The 22,056-nt window shown below is 41.7% G+C and overlaps 3 protein-coding genes across 5 annotated transcripts in view; 1 reads left to right on the forward strand and 2 right to left on the reverse strand.

Moving 5' to 3' along the window:
* Positions 1–427, reverse strand: part of hectd1 (HECT domain E3 ubiquitin protein ligase 1) — a 28,735-nt gene extending 28,308 nt beyond the window's left edge. Inside the window, exon 1 of one of the 3 annotated variants that reach the window (XM_020713930.2) lies at positions 84–427. The gene's annotated coding sequence lies outside the window, so the exon portion shown is untranslated. The remainder of the gene's footprint in view (positions 1–83) is intronic. The other 2 variants (XM_011490137.3, XM_011490136.3) reach the window with 2 other exon arrangements.
* Positions 428–2,179: 1,752 nt separating this feature from the next.
* Positions 2,180–4,027, forward strand: hikeshi (Hikeshi, heat shock protein nuclear import factor). The gene has a single exon (XM_004082141.4). It carries the CDS (start codon positions 2,991–2,993, stop codon positions 3,582–3,584), a length of 594 nt encoding a protein of 197 aa, XP_004082189.1. The 5' UTR covers positions 2,180–2,990; the 3' UTR covers positions 3,585–4,027.
* Positions 4,028–7,674: 3,647 nt separating this feature from the next.
* LOC110017577 (uncharacterized protein K02A2.6-like) lies at positions 7,675–15,498 on the reverse strand. Its single transcript, XM_023951383.1, has 2 exons — positions 10,642–15,498; positions 7,675–9,051 (listed from the first exon to the last, which is right to left on the reverse strand). Exon 1 carries the CDS (start codon positions 15,061–15,063, stop codon positions 10,918–10,920), a length of 4,146 nt encoding a protein of 1,381 aa, XP_023807151.1. The 5' UTR covers positions 15,064–15,498; the 3' UTR covers positions 7,675–9,051; positions 10,642–10,917.
* Between the last annotated feature and the right edge of the window lie 6,558 nt (positions 15,499–22,056).

The following is a 22,056-nucleotide window of genomic DNA, read 5'->3' on the forward strand; positions in this document are numbered from 1 at the left end:
AGTTCCAGGAGAGCCGCGAGGCCGCGCAGCAGTTGCGGAGGCTCATCACAAGCGACACCGGGCCCAGACCCCCCCCCCCTTACCTTAAGGACGAAGTTTTTCTCCGTCAAAGAACCGATACGCCGAGCTGCTATTTTTCGCGTCCAAACGAAGACGTTCCCAGTCGTTCGTTTTGCCGGTGTTGGTGCTGAAATCAAGGCACTCCCATTTCTTTTGAGCTGATCCCAGGCGGCGACACAGTTCAGCTCAGCGGGCCGGTAAGCAGAGCTCAGCCGACCGGACTGAGAGCGAGAACTGAGCCAAGTCTGCGGCGTTCAGGGCTGCTGTCGAGCTCGGAAATTCCACCGCTCAAATGCCCTCAGGGGAACACAATGACTGGAGGAAAACTGACATTTTTAACTACAACATTAAAATAACTTTACAACAATTAAGGAAAAGTAAACACTACATGTTACAACTGCCTGCACCATTTAAAGCTTAAACACAAACCATTACCATATTTTCCGTGGCACTAATTCTAAACAGAAATGATTGATTTATGCAGTGTTTTTATGTGTGCTGCAGAACTATTTAACCAAAATGAAAGCCTTCAGCGACCCTTGTGACCCGACATGGGGTGTGGTGGAAAACTAAATCCACCAACAGGTTTGTTGGTAAAAAGAGACGACTAATTGCTTTAGTACTCATTTAAAAGACACTCTGTGAATGTTATGAGAGATTAAGTGTGAAAACATGTGTGTAATGGAGTTTTCTGAGTTACTCGAAAAGAAAAACCAGCAGCTCCACCAGAAAGTTTGCACTTACAGCCTGGCAAGAGAACAACTCGTGCACATTTTTCAGATGGATGTGTCTGAGGTCAAACATGCAGCTTTTTCCTGTGTTCTGCTCAGTCCATGTCCAAGAGATGGTTGGTCAGAACAAACCAGCAAAACTAGGAGGGTTAATCTGCCCCCACAAAAACAAACCTGCTGAGGCAATACGTTAGTTTCTGTGAAGCCAATCATCTTCCTTTGTCTCCCCAGGTTGTGACACAGGCTTGTCAGCTGCTTATTGATTCATCTTCATTGCTGATGAGGCCTTCCACTCTAATGTCATCAGCAAACGCGATGACGAAACAGGAAATAAATCCGCCGCATCTCAGCAGCTCGCAGACGTCGCCTCAGTTTACCCTCCTGTGCTGCTGATCCTGACAGTCTGTCTTCTCAGGGTTTGGAACTCAGGACCCTTTGGAAACAGACTGAGCCCTCTGAAGATCACGGGGAGTTTGGGCTTTCATACACAGACTAAACGATAATGTTACCAAGTGGACTTTCCTAAAACTTGGAATTTTGGAAAAGGTTTATTTCAATCAGAAAAAAAAGAAGACAAGGAACATAAAAAGTAAAAGACTTTATTTATTCTGTAAATCAATAATTTTTGTGTTTTATTTGCAGATGATCCAAATCTTTTTTGTTGTGGTGATGATTTGGATGAGCTCTTGAATGCAACTAAAAAAGAAACGACTAAATTAAGAATTGGTTTGATTAACATTACAGTTAAACTAAACCAAACTGGCACGAACTGGACAATCATTATTACTAAAAAAAAATTAAAAGAGTCTGAAATTTCTTGATGTGATAGTTTTATTATTATTATTGCCAATCATTGTTGTACTTCTGTTTGTGTTTATTTTAATTTTATCAGTTCAAAATAAATGTATTTCCCTGAGATTAATTGTGTGGTAATTGACTACGAACTCTGTTCAATTGAACTGAATGTATTGTTATTGAAAGAACCTCCTTACTAGAGGAATCTGTAAGCAACACTTTACTCGTCATGTAGACCCTGCAATAAAGAGCCCCTCACATTCTACTGTTGGCTGGTCCCTCAGTTTTGGATAAATTAGTTCGAAACCAGGTTGAAGGTCTGCAGATTTTGCAGACCAGGTGATTCCAGTTGTGCATCTAAAAAAGGTCAAATTCAACTAAAGTTGAGAAGGCTTGATGTGAGACTGAAGCATGAAATGCAGCTAAATGTGTTCTTCAACCATTCTGGATTTTATTTAAAATATAAAAAAAGATCCTGAACTGTCAGAACTTAGGTCATATTTGCATTAAACTAAACTCAAAACCTGATGTTTATTCAAAATGAAACAGTTTCCTTATCAATAAATGAAAAAAAGCAATATAAGCTTGCACTGAAATTGTTATAGAATATATATTGTATCGGGGAAAATCAGACAACTGTTGGTTTCAGTTACATGTACAGAGCCCCAGCGTCCAAACTGGATCTTTCGAATATATAATAAAGACATTTGCAAACAATAATCACAAAGTCAAGTTTACTGAGGAAACTTTGAAATACTTACCAACTAAAAACATCAGAGGATAATATTAAGACCCATATAAGTTTAAAAAAGTCAAAATGTATTTATTCACTAACAGTTTTGGAGGTTTGTTTATGAAGTGGAATTTAGATGTTATTTTATTTTCCAATAAATGAAGTTGGACCCCATTTAGGCTCCCAAAACTACAACGCTTTGTAGAGAAAGATCAGAATCAACAGAAAATCTGATTTGTTTTGGGATAATTATAAACAAATATAAAAGAGAATACGTCAATCAAAAAGTTCTACGATGTACTTGTAAAAAAGGACATGAATCTAAAATCAAGGTTCAAAAATTAAAAACTGTAAAATATAATAAATAAAAATTAAGTAACCAATCTGATGAAAAGGGGAAAAATTAGGACCAAAAGTGCAAAAATTGAATTCAAACATTGGAGATAATAGACCCTCAATTTTAAAAATACAAATATTGATAACATGAGGCATTTTGTAGTTTTTAATATGGACAGCGGGGGGCAGCATCACCTCTGAGCGCGCGTGGTCCACCATAGAAGAAGAAGAACGCTAGTTCAACTTTTTCCAACATTTAGCTTCGGCTAATTAGCAGGCTAACCGACCTGCGTGGATTTTGGGTCCAAACCGCGACTGACCGTGGCTCGTCAAGGATGTTCGGGTGTTTGGTCGCCGGCAGGCTCGTGCAGACGGACGCACTGCAGGTCGCCGCGGACAAGTTTGTGTTCAACCTGCCGGACTACGAGAACGTGAACCACGTGGTGGTGTTCATGCTCGGTACGGTGCCGTTCCCCGCCGGCATGGGCGGAGCCGTGTACTTCTCCTTCCCGGACCCGCTGAGCGGCGGCCCGGTGTGGCAGCTGCTCGGTTTCATCACCAACGACAAGCCCAGCGCGATCTTCAAGATCTCCGGGCTGAAGGCCGGGAAGGGCGGGGCGCACCCCTTCGGCATGATGGCGGCGGCGCCGTCGTCGGTGGCGCAGCTCGGCGTGTCGGTGGAGACTCTCGATCAGCTGGCCCAGCAGACGCCGGTGTCCAGCGCCGCGGTGTCCACCGTGGACTCCTTCATGCAGTTCACGCAGAAGATGATGGAGAATCTCTACAACTTCGCGGCGTCCTTCGCCGTCACGCAGGCGCAGATGACGCCGAACCTCACGGAGACCTTCATCCCGTCCAGCTGCATGCTCAGGTGGTACGAGAACTTCCAAAGGAGGATGGCACAGAACCCGAACTTCTGGAAAAGCTGAACAGGGTCTCAGTGGTCCAGAATCCACCAGAACCATCACCTCTTCCCCTCATAACAGCTTCAGACTAAAAACCAGAGTGGGAGAAGAAGCTGCTTCATCATCTGATCTGCTGGAAAGTTCGGGGTTTTACTGCACAGAACCAGAACTTCTGTCAAATCTGAAACGGTGCTGGATGAGTCCACCTGCTGCTACTAACACGCCCCACATCCTGGGTTTGCTTTCGTCTAGATTTTGAAGTGATTGTGTGAAAAGAAGCCACTAAACTCTGTCGGAACCACTGCAGAACTGAGTCTGAAGCAGTTGGACCACAGTCAACGTCTAACGCTGCTTTTCCACTACTATGAAGGACTGAGTTTGTCAACCAAACAAACTGCTTTTTACCTGTTTTTTTTTTCCTCTCTATTCTGAATGTTTGTCTGAATAAAAACTTTACTGATGTTTGCTTTCTCACCTGCTTCACATTGTAGAACAGACCAAATGGAACATTCCGGGAACCCCCACAGACCATCATATTGCAGAGTCCAGCTCTGCCCCCATGAAGCTTGGGAAATGTAGTTTATGTGCAGAAATGGCATTTAACTGTCATTTCTACAGGTTCCCTTCGATGCCTCACGAGAAAGACGTGAAATTAAAATAAAATTTAGGATTATTTTAGTCTTTGATAATATAAAACAGTTAAAGTTCCTCTGGTTACACCGGAAAGAGGATTTTATCACTCGGAGCACCAACCATCTGTGGTCCTTCCATAAGCCTCACATTTGCAAACGTCTTCTCACAGATGAGTTTAAAAAAAAATATATACAGCTTTAGGTTTTGGTGTAAGGTTTACCCTTCATTTTCCCAGAATGCCTTGCACTCAAAGCGGCAGATCAGTAATTTCTCACCAACAGTTGTAATTGGATTTGATTTAGCTGTTTCAAAGAGATCACATTATTCAAAACTTGTCTTGAAGAGAGTACAACTTTATTGATCTCAAAAGAGAAACACAAATAAATATTGGTGTTTTTTGTAAAATAAAACGTTTGTAACAAAGGAAAATACAATTTTCTCTCCCCAAAAACCCTAGATGAGAAGCAGCAGATGAAAGTAAAAATTATATTTTATATAGTCTAAAACAAAATATTTCTCATATCAAAGTAAATGTTAAAGCGTAACAGCATTACTGTTCTTCCAGACAGTAAAATAATGATTTAAAAGTTTTTATTTTAGTGGAACTTGACATTTTCTGTCTTATGGCTATGCCTTTAAGACACAGTTAAAAATACGTCTCACGTCGCAGCATTTTTATGGAACCACTTACAGATACAATATGTTTTTTTAATGCAAAGTTTAAAAAAAGCACACGTATGCCTATATTATATAAAGTCATATTTTTCTACAATTATATCACATAAAAGGCAGTAAAGGTGCGTAATTCTGATGATAAACTGAGAACTGAACTTCTGTCAATCACCGCTAGGTGGAGCCAACAGATCACACACTCAATTTTTGAAACGTCACGTGAGGCGATGAATGGATAAAAGCGTGTTCATTCACAGTCCAAACAAATAAAAAAAGTTCTTTTCTACTCATGACTCAATTTTTTAACGCTAACTTATAGGAATTTTATACATATCAGCTTTTAAATAAAAACAGACTTAAAAAAGTTTTTTTTATATTTGACAATTAACATAACTGAGTTAGTTCTGCTCAGCTTTTCATCCGTTTTTATTTGGTCTACATGTTTTCCATAAAGGAATCCCAGCACCCAAAGTGTCTTAACTATCGAATGGATCATTTTGTTGTTGATATTGGGATGTTAAAAGGGGAAAACACACATCACGAGGGAAGAAACTCCACACTTCCCAAAGACTTAACATTTTTCTTTAGACATTTAATTAGCTGTTTTTGTCTGTTTGAAGAGAAAGATTCAGTTACTCTATGTGTTCAGACGAGTGAAGGTTGTTTAAATGACTAACTAATCTGGAAAAAAAGTTGGTGTTGATAAACTTTGACCAAATAAAAAGAATTTTTTTATATAGCACTTTTTAGAGATAAAAATCCCACAAGTGCTTTAAAATGTTCAAGTAAAATGCAATAATAAGTAATAAGTAGAGCAAAATGAGTAAGATTTGATAGAAATTCAAAACAAATAAAATAATCAGAAGATTCGCCACACAGAGGCTCAAAAGGCAGCAAGTGGCTCTTTTACCCCTCCATTGTGGCTCACTGGTCATGGAACAATGAAGTTTCTAATCTTAAAAAGTAACTGTAAAGTTAAAAAAAAAAAGTAGAGTAAACTAACTCAAACTTTGTTCAGCTTGTTCACAAACGGTTAAAGGACAGAATGTGAGCACACAGAAAATCAACCAGAACTAAGGTGCACCAGAATATAAAATAGATTTTCTATTATTGAACAAATTCAAGGATTTTAAGTGGTTGAAAAATACAATAAAGGTCATTTTTTTTTAGCTCTGAATTAAGTTTGATTAGTAAGATTAAAACATTTCTGGCTGAGATGCACCTCACATGGTAAAATAAACTGTTTATTTTTTAGGCTATAAGAACGTAAATACGTGCAACCAGCACAAAAAGTATGGGAAATTCCTGTTAACACGTGCTGCCAAGATGCATTGCTGCATGTTAAGGGCGCCCAAGGTATTTAAAATTAAAATCCCATTATCTGTCAGGTGTGTGAAATGTGTTCTCTGCATTCTCTGCAGGTCGCCTGCGGAACAGCCGCGTTTAGAAACTATTTGGTGGTTGAACCTTGACCGCAATCCGTAATCTTAACTCTAACCTTTCCTCTTGGTCCGTGCTGCCAAGAAAAAAGTTCAGCACAGGCTGCACATATTTAAAAATTACGTGCAAACAGACACTTACTGCAGTCATCACACTATACTATAATTACTCCATTGAAATGACCTCATGTGACACAGGGTGACTTTTATTTTGAAAGGAAGTCATGTGAACTGAACATTCTGTCAATAGTTTTTCATATTTTGAAAAAAAAGGCTATTTTGTCTTTATGTTTATGAAAAAACAACATTGAATTTGTATTTATCATTATAAATAATGACATAAATATGAATCAGTGTTTTGTTTTTCTAAAGGGTGAAATAAAACTTTGTGGCTCCTATTCTGAGTCGGTGAGAAATCGACCCGATTGGCTCTTTAGTTGGATAAAGTTGCAAACTCCTGGTCTGTGGATTCACCAATTTGGCATTATCACTAATATTGTAGAAAAAACCTCTCAGTCGTGGTCTGGATGGTCAGCGGACAAAGCTTTGTTGTGTTGGTGTGAACTCATAAAAACAAACTGTGCCTCTACCTAAACATGTGTCATCATCGGAAAGCAAAAAAATCAGTTTTACGGCAATTAGTCATTTAAAAATAAATAAATTCTGAAGTTGTTGAAGTCACTTCCCTTCATTTGTGAGCAGGATTTCCCCAAACTGGAGGAGTTGTGGAGCAAAAGTGTGTGTGGAGACACCAACCTTGTGTCACCCAGCTCCTCTCCTGGTTTTGTTGGTTGTTTGTTTTGTGTCTCTCTTCTTCACACAGTTGTTTGTTTGGCGCGTTGTGTGACTCTGTGACAGTGTTTTTGTGTGTGGAGCTGCCGGGTGACATTTTTCCATTGAAAAAGCGACACGTCGCTCCCCTGACAGCCTTTTCTACGACTTTCTGCAAACAGCCTGATTTTTACCTGCCTCTCACTGTCGCACACCTCCACGTCCAACCTCTGCCTCCGCTTTGTGGCTCGACAACCTCACTCAGCCAATTACACACAGGTGTGATGCTAATTTCCCAGAGCTGGCAGTCAGCCACTAGAGGAGGTAAAAAAAAAAGCATAATTACACTCATCTGGCAGACAGGCTCTCCCACTGGGTGCCGGCTCCACAACGCACACAGCAGAGGAAAAAAAAACACACAAACTGCTGGCTTTAATATTGCAAGGAAGCGATGGACAATGTGTGTGTGTGTTTAGGCAGGAGTTTGAGCGACAGCCGCAGTTACTTTTCTCCTCTTTGTTTGGAGCGTTCAATAGATTTTCAGCTATACGCCGCAATTTCCTGCAAGAAAAGGAGAACAGACCCTGAGTGCAGCTGGATGATTATGTAAAGCTGTTTTCAGTTTTTATTTTGTTTTATTATCTTACATTCTAGTGGGACATAAAGAGGTAACGAAAGACAGAGCAGAAAACCGTGAAACATGGATGGAAACTAACAAACGATTGAGGTCAACAGACATGCAAACAAACCACCAAACAGACCTTTCTGGTGATGCTGATGAAGAAACACATTGATAAAGAACATTTTATTGTTTGGGATGAAGATGAACATCTTCCCAGGTCCTTGGTTTTTCTTGCAATATTTGTAGTTAAATTCCACAGAAAAGTGAAGATGTGGTATCTAGGGTTTGCAGCGTTCATGCTAAATTTGAGGCAAGTTTTATCCTGAATGAGGAAAAGTGGGTTTGGCTAACAAAAAACCTCCGTTGCCAAGGAAATAAATTTTTTTACTTTTGCCGATTCTCCTAAAAATGACACAGACCTGTTCATCAACCATAGGTGACCACAAAATGTAATGGTTGCTATGGAGATAAAACCTACAGAGAGCCGCCAGTTGAATTTTTTTATTCAAAATTTGCCACATGCAGCTTTGAGCAGCCGTTCAGCCACTTTTTGGACTCCTAATACCCTTGACATCAGAACTAAAGAACCCAAACAGCCAGAGATCAAAATTCGCGTTAGGAGACAAGGCGGCAGTTTTTTTATAGAAGGACTCAGGTTTTGTGGAGCTCTTGAGAGGATAAATAAATGGTTTGAGCCTCTGTCAGCAGCAGTTTGCGCTCCTGTCTGCATCTCCACCGTGAATCAGCTGCTTCCTCTCAACAGCACAGATTCTGGGTTAAAGGGATTCATGAAAGAGACAGACCTGACACCGACTGCAGACCTTGTCTCCCCGAAGCCTCCTTAAAAAAACCTTCCATGCCTGTTGATCTGCAGCAACACCTACTTCCTCTGTGCAGCCCGCTGTGCACAGCGCACGTGGAGAATCAGGCCTCGCCTTTGTTGACGGCTTGTTTCAACACAGGCAGCAAGAAAAAATAAACAAGGTGAGAAGATGCAGAGGGACTGATGGGGCTGATCATTATCCAGGCAGCCGTCAGAGCACCTCGCGTGTCACCTCGGCTCACTCCGGTGAGTCCGGATGTAAATACAATTGGAGAGGATTTCATTATTGAGACTTCAGCTGTCATGCGAATGTGAAATGGGAAACACGTCTCAGAGGCTTTCTCACCCTGCCGGGAAAAATAAATTGGTCCTCACACATAAGCTCCTTATCTGAATTCCAGCCGCAGAATAGCCCGAAGAGTGTGTGAGGACTCCTTCCACACAGACGGCATTATTCCACACCGTCACAGGCAGACGGGTGAGGCCATCATCTGCTCCGAGGCCCGCTGAGACCCTCCTCTGAAAAACGGTCTGAGAAACAAAACAAAAAAGCTCTGCGTCCAGATGAAACACGCAAAGGAAAGGATGTAAACGGACAATAATGATTCGGGATTTCTGGACGCGCGCTCACACCTGGAAAGTCTAAACCTTTACAAAACACACGATCTGAATGACAGATTCGTCTGCCTCCTTGAGTCTTAGTCCTGACCTGAACGGGGCCCGCAGGAAATATCAGGGTCATAGACCGCTCAGTGCAAAATGCACACTTTCATAAAGTGAGTGACAGTTAGTAGTGAACACTTAAACAACACGTAAGGGTAAGGAAGGGTGAAGCAGGTGAAACGTAGAGGTGTCATGTTTTATTTTCTCAACTCCTCTAAATCATGCAGACTGTGCGAGTAGCCCGTTAGTGCTGTTCATGTGCAGCTGGACTCCTTACAAATGAGGAATTTAGTCAATTAGAATAGAATAGAATAGAATATCTTTATTTAAATGGCACTTTTCCCAGAATGAATCACAAAGTGCTTCACAAAAGGAGCATAAAATCATATCAAAACACAAAGAAGTAATAAAATACAATCACAATAATGAAACAGAACACAGTAAAACGTAGTAAAGCAAGGAATAAAATCAACTAAAAGCCCTCCTGAATAAAAACGTCTCGAACGGAGATTTAAAACACTCAACGGAGTCGATCTGACGCAACGACAGTGGGAGGGATTTCCAAAAACTTAATCTTAATGCGGGTTTTTGGAACGCTTAAAATATTTTGGTCGGAAAGACCTCAAGGAACGGGCCGAAGAGTACAGGGTTAAAAGGTCAGATGTGTACGTCTGAGTTTGACCATGCAAGGTTTTAAAACCAATTAGAAATGTGACTGGTAACCAATGTAAAGCAGACAACAGAGGAGGGAAAGTGTCCGTTTACTGCAGGGGTGGGCAATTCCAGGCCTCGAGGGCCGACGTCTCTGCATGGTTTCCAGATATTCTTGCCTTACTCATGGCTGATTACCTGGTTCAGGTGTGTCCAGCCAATCAGAACATGGCAGAGCAGGGTATGTTTGAAAACATGCGGCCCTCAGTGCCCACCGAATGTAAGTGCGTGTGACTTTCATCAGCCTTACGAATATTTCATGAAACACTCACAACAATGGCACATTCCATCTTCATTTGAGGTGGCCGCACAAGCTTTAAGAGAACTGCAAGACACACCTGTTCTCCCCTTAAGACGTGGCCACACCTCTCTACGACCCTCCACGGGCCGGACAACCCAAAAACCCTCAGCACTGGTACGGGTCAATCTCTATTCCAATGCATGTGATCAGAAATTCTGCAGAGTGGGAGAGAAATGTTCTGCTGGGAGATGCCAGCTCTTTGAGATACGATGGGGCTGAACCTTTGAGAGCACAGAAGGTCAGAAGAAGAATTTGAAAAAGTATTGGAAGTTCCTATGATTAAGAAAAAAACAAAAACACACATTTGAAGAGTTACAATCTCTCTTGTTGGATCAATTTGTGGTTCCAGGAAAAAGAGAAAAAAAAAGAAGAGAAGAGAGTTCAGAAATAGACGCTGTATTTTCTGAAATCCTAACTGTCGGAGGTGTGGGAAGAAATGAGGATACCTGATATCAGCCAACTTGTAATTTTAATTTCCTCAGCCAACGATCGATGCACACTGGCATACAGAACAGTCAAAGAGAGTGCTGAACAGAATATACAGAGCGTAAAATAAAGCATCTGGTCTCTCACACTGCCATCTAGTGGAATATAACAAAAGTGCTCTGAATAACAACATCTATGTTGTCTCCTTGCATTTTTACTCTTAACATAATAATACTATGACATCCCCCTCTTTTAATAACATACTCGTTTAACTTTATAAAACAGTATAAGTTTTTCTACTCATTAAATTTAAGTGGTATGCGTGTAATCCTCCCAGATCTAGTACTCTGGCTTCTCATCTGATATCCTCCCCTGTTGTTGTACATCACTGGGGGTTTCTCTCCGGAGATTTCCACATCTCCTGACTTCTGTGGGGAACCAAGAGTGGTCTTCTCCAGTGAGCCAGATATGGTAGATGTGGTATCTTCTGGTGAGTGATATGGTGGAGAAACTGGTATTGATTCATCTGTTGGAGGTGATCTTAACTGTCGATTTCCACTGGGTGTCTCTGTTTGTCTGGGTTTGAGATGTTCCCTTGTCCTCTGGTAGGTTTTTCCTTCGATGTCAACAAGGTATGTCCTGGGCTCTCTTATGGGATTAGGCCTGTTCAAGATAGTGCCTGGCTCCCATATCTTTTTTAGTGTGTTCCTCACATACACTTGCTCCTCGTCCTGAAGGTCACTTCTCTCTTTCCCAGCACGCATGTCATAAAACTCCTGCTGCTTCACTTGCTTTGCCCTGTTCATCTCCAGGTGGTCGTCAGCATGTGGATGGTGTGACAGAAGAGCTCCTTTGCTGATTGGCAGTAAGGATTTTGGTTTTCTGCCATATAGCAGCTCATATGGTGATGGCATGTTGTCATCCAGTGGTGTTATTCTGTACATCCACAGTGCTGTGTAAGGGCAGGTGTTGTCCTCCTTTGCTTTTTTCCACAGTGCTTTCACAGTCCCTACAGCTCTTTCAGCTACACTGTTAGCTTGATGGTGATAGGGAGAGCTGAACTTTAAGGTGATGTTTGAATCTTCACACCTCTTTTTGAACTCTTCACTTACATACTGTGTGCCACAGTCTGCAATTATTGTTGAAGGTAGTCCATGCTCACCCAGAACACTCTTGAAATATGTGCACACTGTCCTAGCAGATATATCAGGTAGTAGTCTCACGACTGGAAAACGAGAATAGTAGTCTACAATGATCAAGTATTTATGGCTGTCGAACTCGAATATGTCAGAACCAAGTATTTCCCATGGTCGTGTTGGAAGGTCAGGTTGCATTATGGGTAGTTTCTGCTGTGCTGGCTGAAACATGCTGCACACATGACATCCTTTCACCATTTCTCTAATGGTGCTGCTAATACCTGGCCAAAACACAGATTCTCTGGCAAGCAGTATGCATTTAGTCTTGCCTTGGTGACCAGTGTGAAGAATGTCCAGAATGTCGTTTCTCAGTGCTTTTGGAATGACAATTCTCTCACCTTTCAGGATGAGGCCATCTTCCAAAACAAGATCACATCTGAATGTCCAATATTCCCACAGTTCGGGTGGACACTGCTTCCTGTATTGAGGCCAGCCTTTGTAGATGGTGTCTTTGAGCATGTTCATTATTGGGTCATCCGCCATTGCTTCTCTGACAGCTTTATCATCCACCAGTCGTGTAGCAGTAGATATGAAATGCACATCAGACTGGTTGCTTGTAGTTATTTCTTTTGTCGTCTTTTGGCAGATTCGTGACAAAGCATCTGCTAACGGGATTGAACGCCCTGGTTTGTATTTAACCTCAATGTCAAATTTAAGGCATCTGAGAATAAATCTCTGGAGTCTTGTGGGAGTTTCTGCAAGGTTTTTCTTGAAAATCTGCTCCAGGGGTGAGTGGTCAGTTTCCACCATTACTTGTCTTCCAAGCAGGTAGTATTCAAACATAACTGCGAGGCACTCCCTCTCGATGTTGGAGTATCTGGATTCTGTGGGGCTCAAACATCTGGAAGCCATACCAACAATTTTTTCTTGCCCATGCTGATCAATTTGTCTGATCCAGGCTCCGAGACCCAGGGTGCTGGCATCACACTGCAGGATGGTTACGGTATTAGGGTCAGAGTCATAATAGCTGATCAGTTGCTTTGTGCACAGTTCTTTTTTTATGTTGTCCAGAGCTTGCTGATGATGGGGTTCCCATCTGAAGTGGACATTTTTTTTATTGAGTTCTCTTAGTGGAGCAACTAACTCTGCCAGTTTGGTTGAGAATCTGTTAAGGTACGTCACCATTCCCAGAAGTGTTTGGAGTTCCTTAGTGCTGGTTGGAGCTTGAATGTCCTTAATAGCCTGCAGTTTGTCTTCTGAGGGCAGCAGCCCTTCCTCAGTGAGTGTATGTCCATAGAAGCTGACTTTGTTCTGCTTAAACTGTAGTTTCTCTGAGTTAAAACCAATATTGTTCTTCTTTGCTGCCTCCATGACTTTTATGAAAGCTTCGTCGTGCTCCTCTTCAGTGGCTCCAGATATGATCAGGTCATCTGCTATGCCTGATACGTTGGCAATGTTGTTGAAGATGGAGTCAAGCTTCCTCTGAAAAATATCCTGTGAAACCACCAATCCGAAGGGCAGGCGCTTGAATCTGTATCTGCCAAACGGCGTGTTGAAAGTGCACAACAGGCTCGACTCATAGTCTAGCTCCTCATGCCAGTAGCCTTTTTTGGTGTCTATGACACTGAAATATTTTTTCCCGTGCTGGAGTGGTAGAAGTTCATCGATTGTCCGTGTAGGGTAGTGCGCTCTCTTAATGTTTTTATTAAGGTCCTTCGGATCGAGGCACAGCCTGATTTTCTGCTGGTCATTTTCCCCTTTGGTAATTCTGCATGTGATTGAGTTGACCCATTCCGTAGGTTCTGTGACTTCAGTAATGATGTCATCTGCCTTCATCTTCTCCAGTTCAGCTTTGTACAATGGCATGATGTGTACAGGCACAGCTCTTGGTGGGTGAATGACTGGTTTAGGATCATCCACAAGCTCAATGTGGTATTTTTCCCCTGGGAACTTCCCTATCTTGTCAAAACATTCCTTATATTTTTGCAATACTTTTTCTCTGGTGAGAGTTGACATTGATTTCAAGTGGTCAATGTTGACTGTTATCAGCCCAAGTTCTTGTGCTTGGCTGCATCCTAGCATTGATGGACTCCCTGATGGGGCATTAACAATGTTGAACTTTGTCACTATAGACTTTTGCTTGTAGGACACTTTGATCTCGGCAACACCAACATTTTTGATTATGCTGCCACCATAGCCACTTAGTATGGTATCACTTGATGTAATGCGTGGCTCAAATGGTAGAGTCTGCAGATCATCTGTTGTCAGAATACAAGTGTCTGCTCCTGTGTCAATCTTCATGTTCATGGTGTAGCTGTCATTTAGCTTAACTTTGACGAACAGTTTATCTGGAAACTTGCATGCAGTGTCAACTGCACAAACTGAGGTGACAGAGCCGATTGTAGCTGAAGATCGTGTGTTGTCTGTGTCATAGTCACAGTGGTGTATATCATCTGGACTGTTTATTTCATGCAACTGTTTGTTTCTTTTTATACATACTTTCAGAAAATGTCCAGTTTTTCCGCAGTATCTGCATTGTGCTGATTTTGCTGGGCATGGATCTGACCTCTGATGACTCCCTCCACATCTGTAGCAACCATTTGGTGTAAAATGCAATTTTCTTGTGTTGAGTTGTCTGTTAGGTTTCTCACCCTTTCTGAAGTCACTTTCCTTCATGTGAGGTTTCTGCTGCTTGTGTTGGCTTGCAAACATCTTTTGCTTGCTTCTCACTGCATGAACATCTGTTGGTTGCCTGCTGCCTCTACTTATGATGTCCATCTGAGCTCTGGTGCTCTCTTCCACTTTGGCTAGGTCATACACTTGTTTAAAAGTTAAAGCATTTCCAAGCTTGATTGCATCACTTCTGACTTGGTCAGATTTGAGGCCAAACACGAGTGTGTCTCTCAATGTTTCCTCTTTTGTTTCTTGTGCGTATCCTCCTTCATCAATCAATAGTCTGGCTTTAGTTACAAACTCTTCCAGTGGTAATTCTCCTTGTTTCAAGCATCTCAGTTGAAATCTAGCAAGTATGTAGTTGCTCTGTGGCCTGCTGTAGCCTTCAAGTTTCTCAAACACTGGGTCCAGTTTAAGTTTGTCATCCTCATTTGCAAAAATAGCTGTGTTGTATATTTCCAAGCCTTTATCTCCAATCCATAACAAAAGCAGTCTCACCTTCTTGTCTTCTTCTGTGTCGGAAAGTGGACCCTCAAAAATGAGTTCACATTTTTGTTTGAAGAGCTTGAATCTCTTGTGTACGTCACCAGGACTAGTCCAGTCCATACATGGAGGTTGGAATCTTTCAGCCATCTCAGAATCCGAAAAAATGCATTCACTGTGTTAAGGTGTAATACATCCAGGAATTAGTCTTGTCCGGTATGCTAATTAGCTAGCGTCGTATCTTGCGCTGGTTCAAAGACGTTTCAGGCGGCAGTTTAAGTAGGCACGTCCTTGTGAAGATTAATATCCCACTCCTGACACCATGTCGGAGGTGTGGGAAGAAATGAGGATACCTGATATCAGCCAACTTGTAATTTTAATTTCCTCAGCCAACGATCGATGCACACTGGCATACAGAACAGTCAAAGAGAGTGCTGAACAGAATATACAGAGCGTAAAATAAAGCATCTGGTCTCTCACACTGCCATCTAGTGGAATATAACAAAAGTGCTCTGAATAACAACATCTATGTTGTCTCCTTGCATTTTTACTCTTAACATAATAATACTATGACACTAACCTTAAAGTTTCTCTGTGATCATCTTCTGATCTATTTTCAAACAGCTCCCATTGGTCTTTTCATGATGATGAAGCCGTTTTTAGCCAAAGTGTAAAAACTTGTGTCGTTTTCTAGGACATAGCGTCTGCAGAGCGGCAGGAGTTCATCAGAAATTTGCCTCTGGGTTTTGGTTAAACAGTTGGTGTGGAGCAACGCTGCCTTCACTTACCATCATCCTTCTGCTTACACGCTCTCCTCCTTGGGCTTTAAGCTCAGTTTTCTTGATACATGTCCTCATCATCAAAAAAATGCCACAAGAACATGTTAAAAAACACACACAAGGAGTATTTTTGTTTTTAAAGTTTCAGCTCCAGTTTAACCTCCAAAAATCCTAAATCTGAAAGATCAAACCATATATTGAGTCACATGACTCAAACGGCGTCCTTTTGGAGGTGCTGGACCAGTTCCCCCTCATCTGGTCCATCTGTGTGCCCGGCGTGAACCTCTGCTCGGTTCCAGCCTGACAGTCTGGGGGTTCAGGTTTTGGTGCAGCTGCTGGAGTTGTGCTTTTGTTCTCCTGTGGATCCTGAAGGTGAGTGTGGGCTCTACCTGTTGGCCTCCACCACAAACACCGGAGGGGGCCGAGCTTCATTATCCGCTGCCACCTCAGATGAGGCGCGCTCCCCGTCACCCCATGTCGTCACTCCACCCGTCCCTCTCCGCCCCAGATCTAATAAGTGTGGAGACCTGATTAGCAGTCCATGTTGGTGATCTGGAACAGTCTGCGGCCGCCTGATGAGGCTCAACACACCTGCATGCTCTCCCGCTCTGCCTCGCTCACACACACGTTCTCCGTGAAGGCAAATTACTCTGTCCGGCCCCTTGTTATTTTCTCACACTTTCAATGCTCTTCTGACTAAAGGGAATAAAGCAGAAGAGCTGGGAGTGTTTGCCCGAGCGGGAATATTTCCCACAGTTTGCATTCGGGTCATTTCCATTTTTCCTCCTCCTGTCTCATCCCTCTGTTATACCATCAGCCTCTGAACCTCTGTCTCCTAAAATAAAGCTCCTGCGGCCGTCTGCATAATGCAACTGCCTCTATTCAGTCTCTAAACTTTAAATTCCAGCTCCGATCATCTTTTGATTTATTTTCCAAGCTTTCCCATCGGTCTTTTAATTATGATTATGTCATTTGTAGCCAAAGATTTAAAAAAAAAACGGACAAAGTTTCTGCGGAGCCCTTTGTTTACACTCTCTCCTGCTAGCTTACAGCCCCTCACACCCCCAACGCAACATTACCAGTGCAACAAAAAAATGGAAGCAATATCAGAGCTATCCAGCCGTACAGTTTAAATCCAGATTCCAGCTCAGACGAGAAATAAGAAAGACGTTCATTGATTTGGATGCATCGGAATGGAGCAGAGCAGGGAGCTTGTGGCCCCGCCCAGCGCATTTTCTACGTCACAAGTACGATCTTTTTCCAACTGCGTTTTTTTCATCTGCTTCTGATTCACAACAATTAGAACAAAGAATCCTCAGAAATGCAATTTAAGCTAAATTTTCTGTCGTCCATCGTCAGAAAAATGTCACAAGAACACGTAAAGAAAATCCACGTCTTTCATGCCCGCAGGAACATCCAGCTCATCATTTTACTTCTGTTTACGTCTGTTTTTGACGTATTGCGAAGTTTATTATGATCCCACTGTCAGTCTGAGTCAGAATAATGACAGCAAAATCCACCAGCACATCCTGACCCTGCAGCATTCATGCACAAGAACCGCCGTTAAACCGAATGATATGCTTAAAGAAATGGACATATGCATCAGAATTAGCCATGCACCGATAAAGATGTTTGAAGGACCTGGCTGCACACAGAAACGCCCAGGAGCAGAAGTTCACCTACATATATCGCTCACATAAAACTTTATTTGAAGCGTTAACGCCAAACAGTTACAGTTTTTCCTGTTTTAAGCTTGAATAAAAGTTTCTTCTGCAATTCAACACTTTTGGGTTAGGGACGTAGGGAAAGTTCAAATTTCTTTTTCTGGCCAAAGATGTCATCCTGTCTGCAGCCAGGTCCCTGTTGAATGTTGTCACATCTATAATGGTGTCAAATAAAATGACTAAATTACCTTTTTCTTTCTAAGATATGCAATTATGAACTTATTTTCTCAATTTTAAGTTTCAAGGAAATAAATGTAAACACACCAGTAACCAGTGCACCGCAGAACAATGACAAAACAGACAAGAAAGAACTGAAACAAGCAGCTGATATACACTGAGGGCAATAAACCCACCCCAAGGAATAAACTAGAAAACAGAAGACTACAACAACCGAGGAAATACTATTTTCAAATCCAAAAACACGATCTTCCCATTTTCTCCTTCAACTGTGCAAATACAATTGAATTGGTTTGTTCAAAAGGGGCCCAAGTCCAAGAGGTTTGCTTTTCCAGGAAATGATTTTAATTGCATAGCTTAAAGGGAGGCTACACCAAATGATTAATACTTTACCCAGATTTAGCACCAGTTCATAGCTTACAAATGCTATAATATGAAGCACCTCACTTTTATAATTTCAGAGGACTAGCAAACTAAAGTCTCTGGACTTGGGCCCTTCTTGAATTAAACAGGGGCGCTGGCATATTGCATAACTAGTGCTGCCATCTATGCGATAAAGCTAAACCCAAGCAAGAGAGGCCCAAGTCCAGGAATTTGCATTAATGCATTTTAAATGTCAAGCATATTCAATACATTACAACAGAATTGGGACTTTTTTGCACATAATCAGATAGCTTTACCCATGAAGACCACAGAACATAGAATATCTCTATTTTGCAAAAAATTGTGGACTTGGGCCCCTTTTGAACGAACCAATTTAATTGAAAAACTTTTGTAAGAATGCGTTTTTTTATTTATTAAACGAAGTTCAACATGTGGAGAAGCAGAGTTTGTGTGTACCTGGTTCATATATTAAAACCAAAACAGAAGGTCTTTTTAGAACCCTTTTAATTTTTTTATGGAAGTTTGATTGATTGATTGATTTGATTGATTGAAATCACAAAATTTTCACACAAATGTATCCAAAAAATATAATATATATTATATATATGATAAATATAATAAAACAGTAAATATAATACATTGAAAGGGATACAAATTCTGCAGGTAAAACGGTAAAAATAACACTTTTTTAAAATAAAACAAACTTCTGCTGATCATTAAAACTAGAAAATCTGCCTTTGAATGTCAGAGATGTTGCCGTGTCTGCCTACATCCAAAAAAATACAGTATGAAAACATAATACAACATTATACAATATACATTTTTTTCATGTTACATTTTTTTTTAAACAGCTCATCATCATAAAATGTATTAATACATTAATTTAACGCAGAACTGGAACTTTTTGCATGTTTAAAAAAAAGAAGTGGGTGAATCCAAAAGTCTGCTGACCTCCACCACAGAATCCTCACGTCTTCGGGCCAAAACCATCTCCAAAAACTGGAACACAGACCCGTTTACATCCCTTTCCTCGACTCTCATTTGCTTACGATCACCTTTAATGTTCCCATTGAGCGGCAGCAGAATCACATTCAGTTATTTCATCTTCCCTCCGCAGCAGCCAGTTGTTCGCTCCGGATTATCACGCAAGAGGCGCAGATTAAAAGAGACAGACAGAGAAGGAAGCCACACAAAAGTCCAGCTGTGAGAAGAAAACGGATTGAACGCAGGAAGAGCGAAGCGGATCTCTCCTCTCTGCAGAAAAACTTCCAGATCAGCGGGGTTATTAGCATGTAAATCACACACACACGTGTATTCAGTGGGATGTTGCACAAACACAAACTGCATCATGGCTCATTTCCTTTGACTGGGCTTGATTGGGTGTTTTTGACTGAAGTTGGCTCCTGCCTGGTATTTTGATGGTTATCCATTGGCTGATGAAATTAAATTAATTGCTTATTGGTATTTTAATTAAGTTTCCTTCTTGTTGGGAGCTTGAGTGATTCTGGATGCATTTCTTGGTATTTTAATGAAGTATTATTTGGCTGCAGACGCAGTGGGAGAGCAGCTGAACAGGCATACACACAGCAGGTGGCCCAAACACACACATGCACGTCACTTTCCCCTCCGCCCGTGCACACACACAAAGTAACGTGTCAGTGAATTTATGCCGGGTGTCATATCAAGACAACCAAGCAAATATACAGTGTTTGTGGCGCTCAGACTGTGATTTGGCTTCAGGCTAAAAACCCAAATGTCAGCGATGAATCTGACTATAATGTGGGGTGTTAAGGCCATGAATTCACCACTAACTACCATTAAACATAATTGTGGATTGATCAAAACAGTTAAGGAATCAAATAGATAGGCAATAACAGATAAAAACGTATTTTTTCTTCACAACTTGGCTGTTTTTTTTAACATCCCAGAGGTGTAAGCAGGTTGCCCTCCATCTGCGTTTCTCCAAAATCTGAGTAAATATGTCAGTTTTTATTTCAAACAAGGAACTGAGTTCTGCATCAACTGGTCTGGAAACCAAATAAAAAAAGCCTCCTTCAACTTTTAAACCTTTAAGAACTGCAAAATGTGTGTTTTTTTTAACTTCAACTTCTGCACAAACATGAACATCATGGTTCTCTGAAGTAGTTTTTAGAAATAGGGCGCAATATTTTCTTCTGCTTCTGTTTTTTTAATTTAAATTATGATCAGAAATCTAATTCCGAAGTCTTAGTTAACCGATATATGATATATATTTTTAGAAGCAGGAACTTCAAATGATCACTTAGGCTTGAAGATCTTTTGCAAATATTGTCAGTTGTTTAGTAAGTTTTTAGCAGGCTTCAACAATGGGTTAATTTGACCAAATATTAAGTGTCAGTTAAATTAAGACCATGCAAACACACAAAACACAGAAATATCGAATAGTTATCTGAATAGTTCGGCAAACATTCTGTATATTTTTTCCTCAAGTACGATTGCTTTCCACAAGTCAATTCAACATTTAACTGTTATTTTAATCAAGTTTTGAGTCAAATCTGTGACAAATACATAAATTTGCATTTAAATTATGGTAACTTTTTTGACACACAAAATAACATTCCGAAAATCTTTAAATAAATTGAATATAAAAGAAATGATTCTGTTCTTGAGGACAGATGATAGGTCAAAAATTAATTTTTTTGACATTTTTGTCTCTTGGCTTTGATAAGAAAAAAACAACATCTTGTGTTTTCTTTTTACAGCTTTAGCAGCTGCTTTGGTTTAACTGCTTCATTCCATGGTGGAAACTCAGAATATATTGTCTGCATTTACTGTATAAATCCATCCATCCATCTTCCTCCGCTTATCCAGTACCGGAATGCGGGGGCAGCAGACTGAGCAGAGATGTCCAGACTTCCCTCGCCCCGGCCACTTCCTCCAGCTCCTCTGGGGGGACCCCGAGGCGTTCCCAGGTCAGCCGACAGACGTAGTCTCTCCAGCGTGTCCTGGATCTTCCCCGGGGCCTCCGCCCAGTGGGACATGCCTGGAACACCTCCCCACGGAGGCATCCAGGCGGCATCCGGACTAGATGCCCGAGCCACCTGTCGATGTGGTGGAGAAGCGGTTCTACTCCGAGCTCTCCACGGGTGACCGAGCTTCTCACCCCACCTGTAAGGGAGCGCCCAGCCACCCATACGGAGGAAGCTCATTTCAGCCGCTTGTATTCAGGACCTCGTACTTTTGGTCATGACCCATAGCTCATGACCATAGCTGAGTATTGGAACGAAAATCGGCCGGTAAATTGAGAGCTTTGCTATTTGGCTCAGCTCTCTATTCACCACAATGGACAGAAACAGTGACCGCATAACTACGGACGCCGCTTCGATCTGCCTGTCAATCTCACGCTCCGGTCTTCCCTCACTCGTGAACAAGACCCCAAGATATTTAAACTCCTCCACCTGGGGCAAGGACACTCCACCCACCGAGAGGTTACTGTATAAATTGTTGTTTTTTTTTTTTGTAAAAGAGCATCAGAGACAGAAAATTACTCTACTTGTTGTGTCTTTACTCTACTGCAGAATTAATTAGCTGCAGAGGCTCAGAACTAGAGGGACAGAACTACAGAGGGACAGAACTACAGAGGGTCAGAACTCCAGAGGGTCAGAGATGCAGAGGGTGAGAACTACAGAGGTTCAGGACTACAGAGGGTCAGAGATAAAGAGGGTCAGAACTACAGAGGGACAGAACTCCAGAGGGTCAGAGATAAAGAGGGTCAGAACCACAGAGGGTCAGAACTACAGAGGGTCAGAACTACAGAACTCCAGAGGGTCAGAACTACAGAGGGTCAGGGCTACAGAGGGTCAGAACCACAGAGGGTCGGAACTACAGAGGGTCAGAGATAAAGAGGGTCAGAACTACAGAGGGTCAGGGCTACAGAGGGTCAGAACCACAGAGGTTCAGAACTCCAGAGTGTAAGAGATGCAGAGGGTCAGAACCACAGAGGGTCAGAACTACAGAGGGTCAGGGCTACAGAGGGTCAGAACTACAGAGGGTCAGAACTACAGAGGGTCAGGGCTACAGAGGGTCAGAACTACAGAGGG

Source organism: Oryzias latipes, chromosome 22 (genome assembly GCF_002234675.1).
Source record: "Oryzias latipes chromosome 22, ASM223467v1".
Lineage (NCBI taxonomy): Eukaryota > Metazoa > Chordata > Actinopteri > Beloniformes > Adrianichthyidae > Oryzias > Oryzias latipes.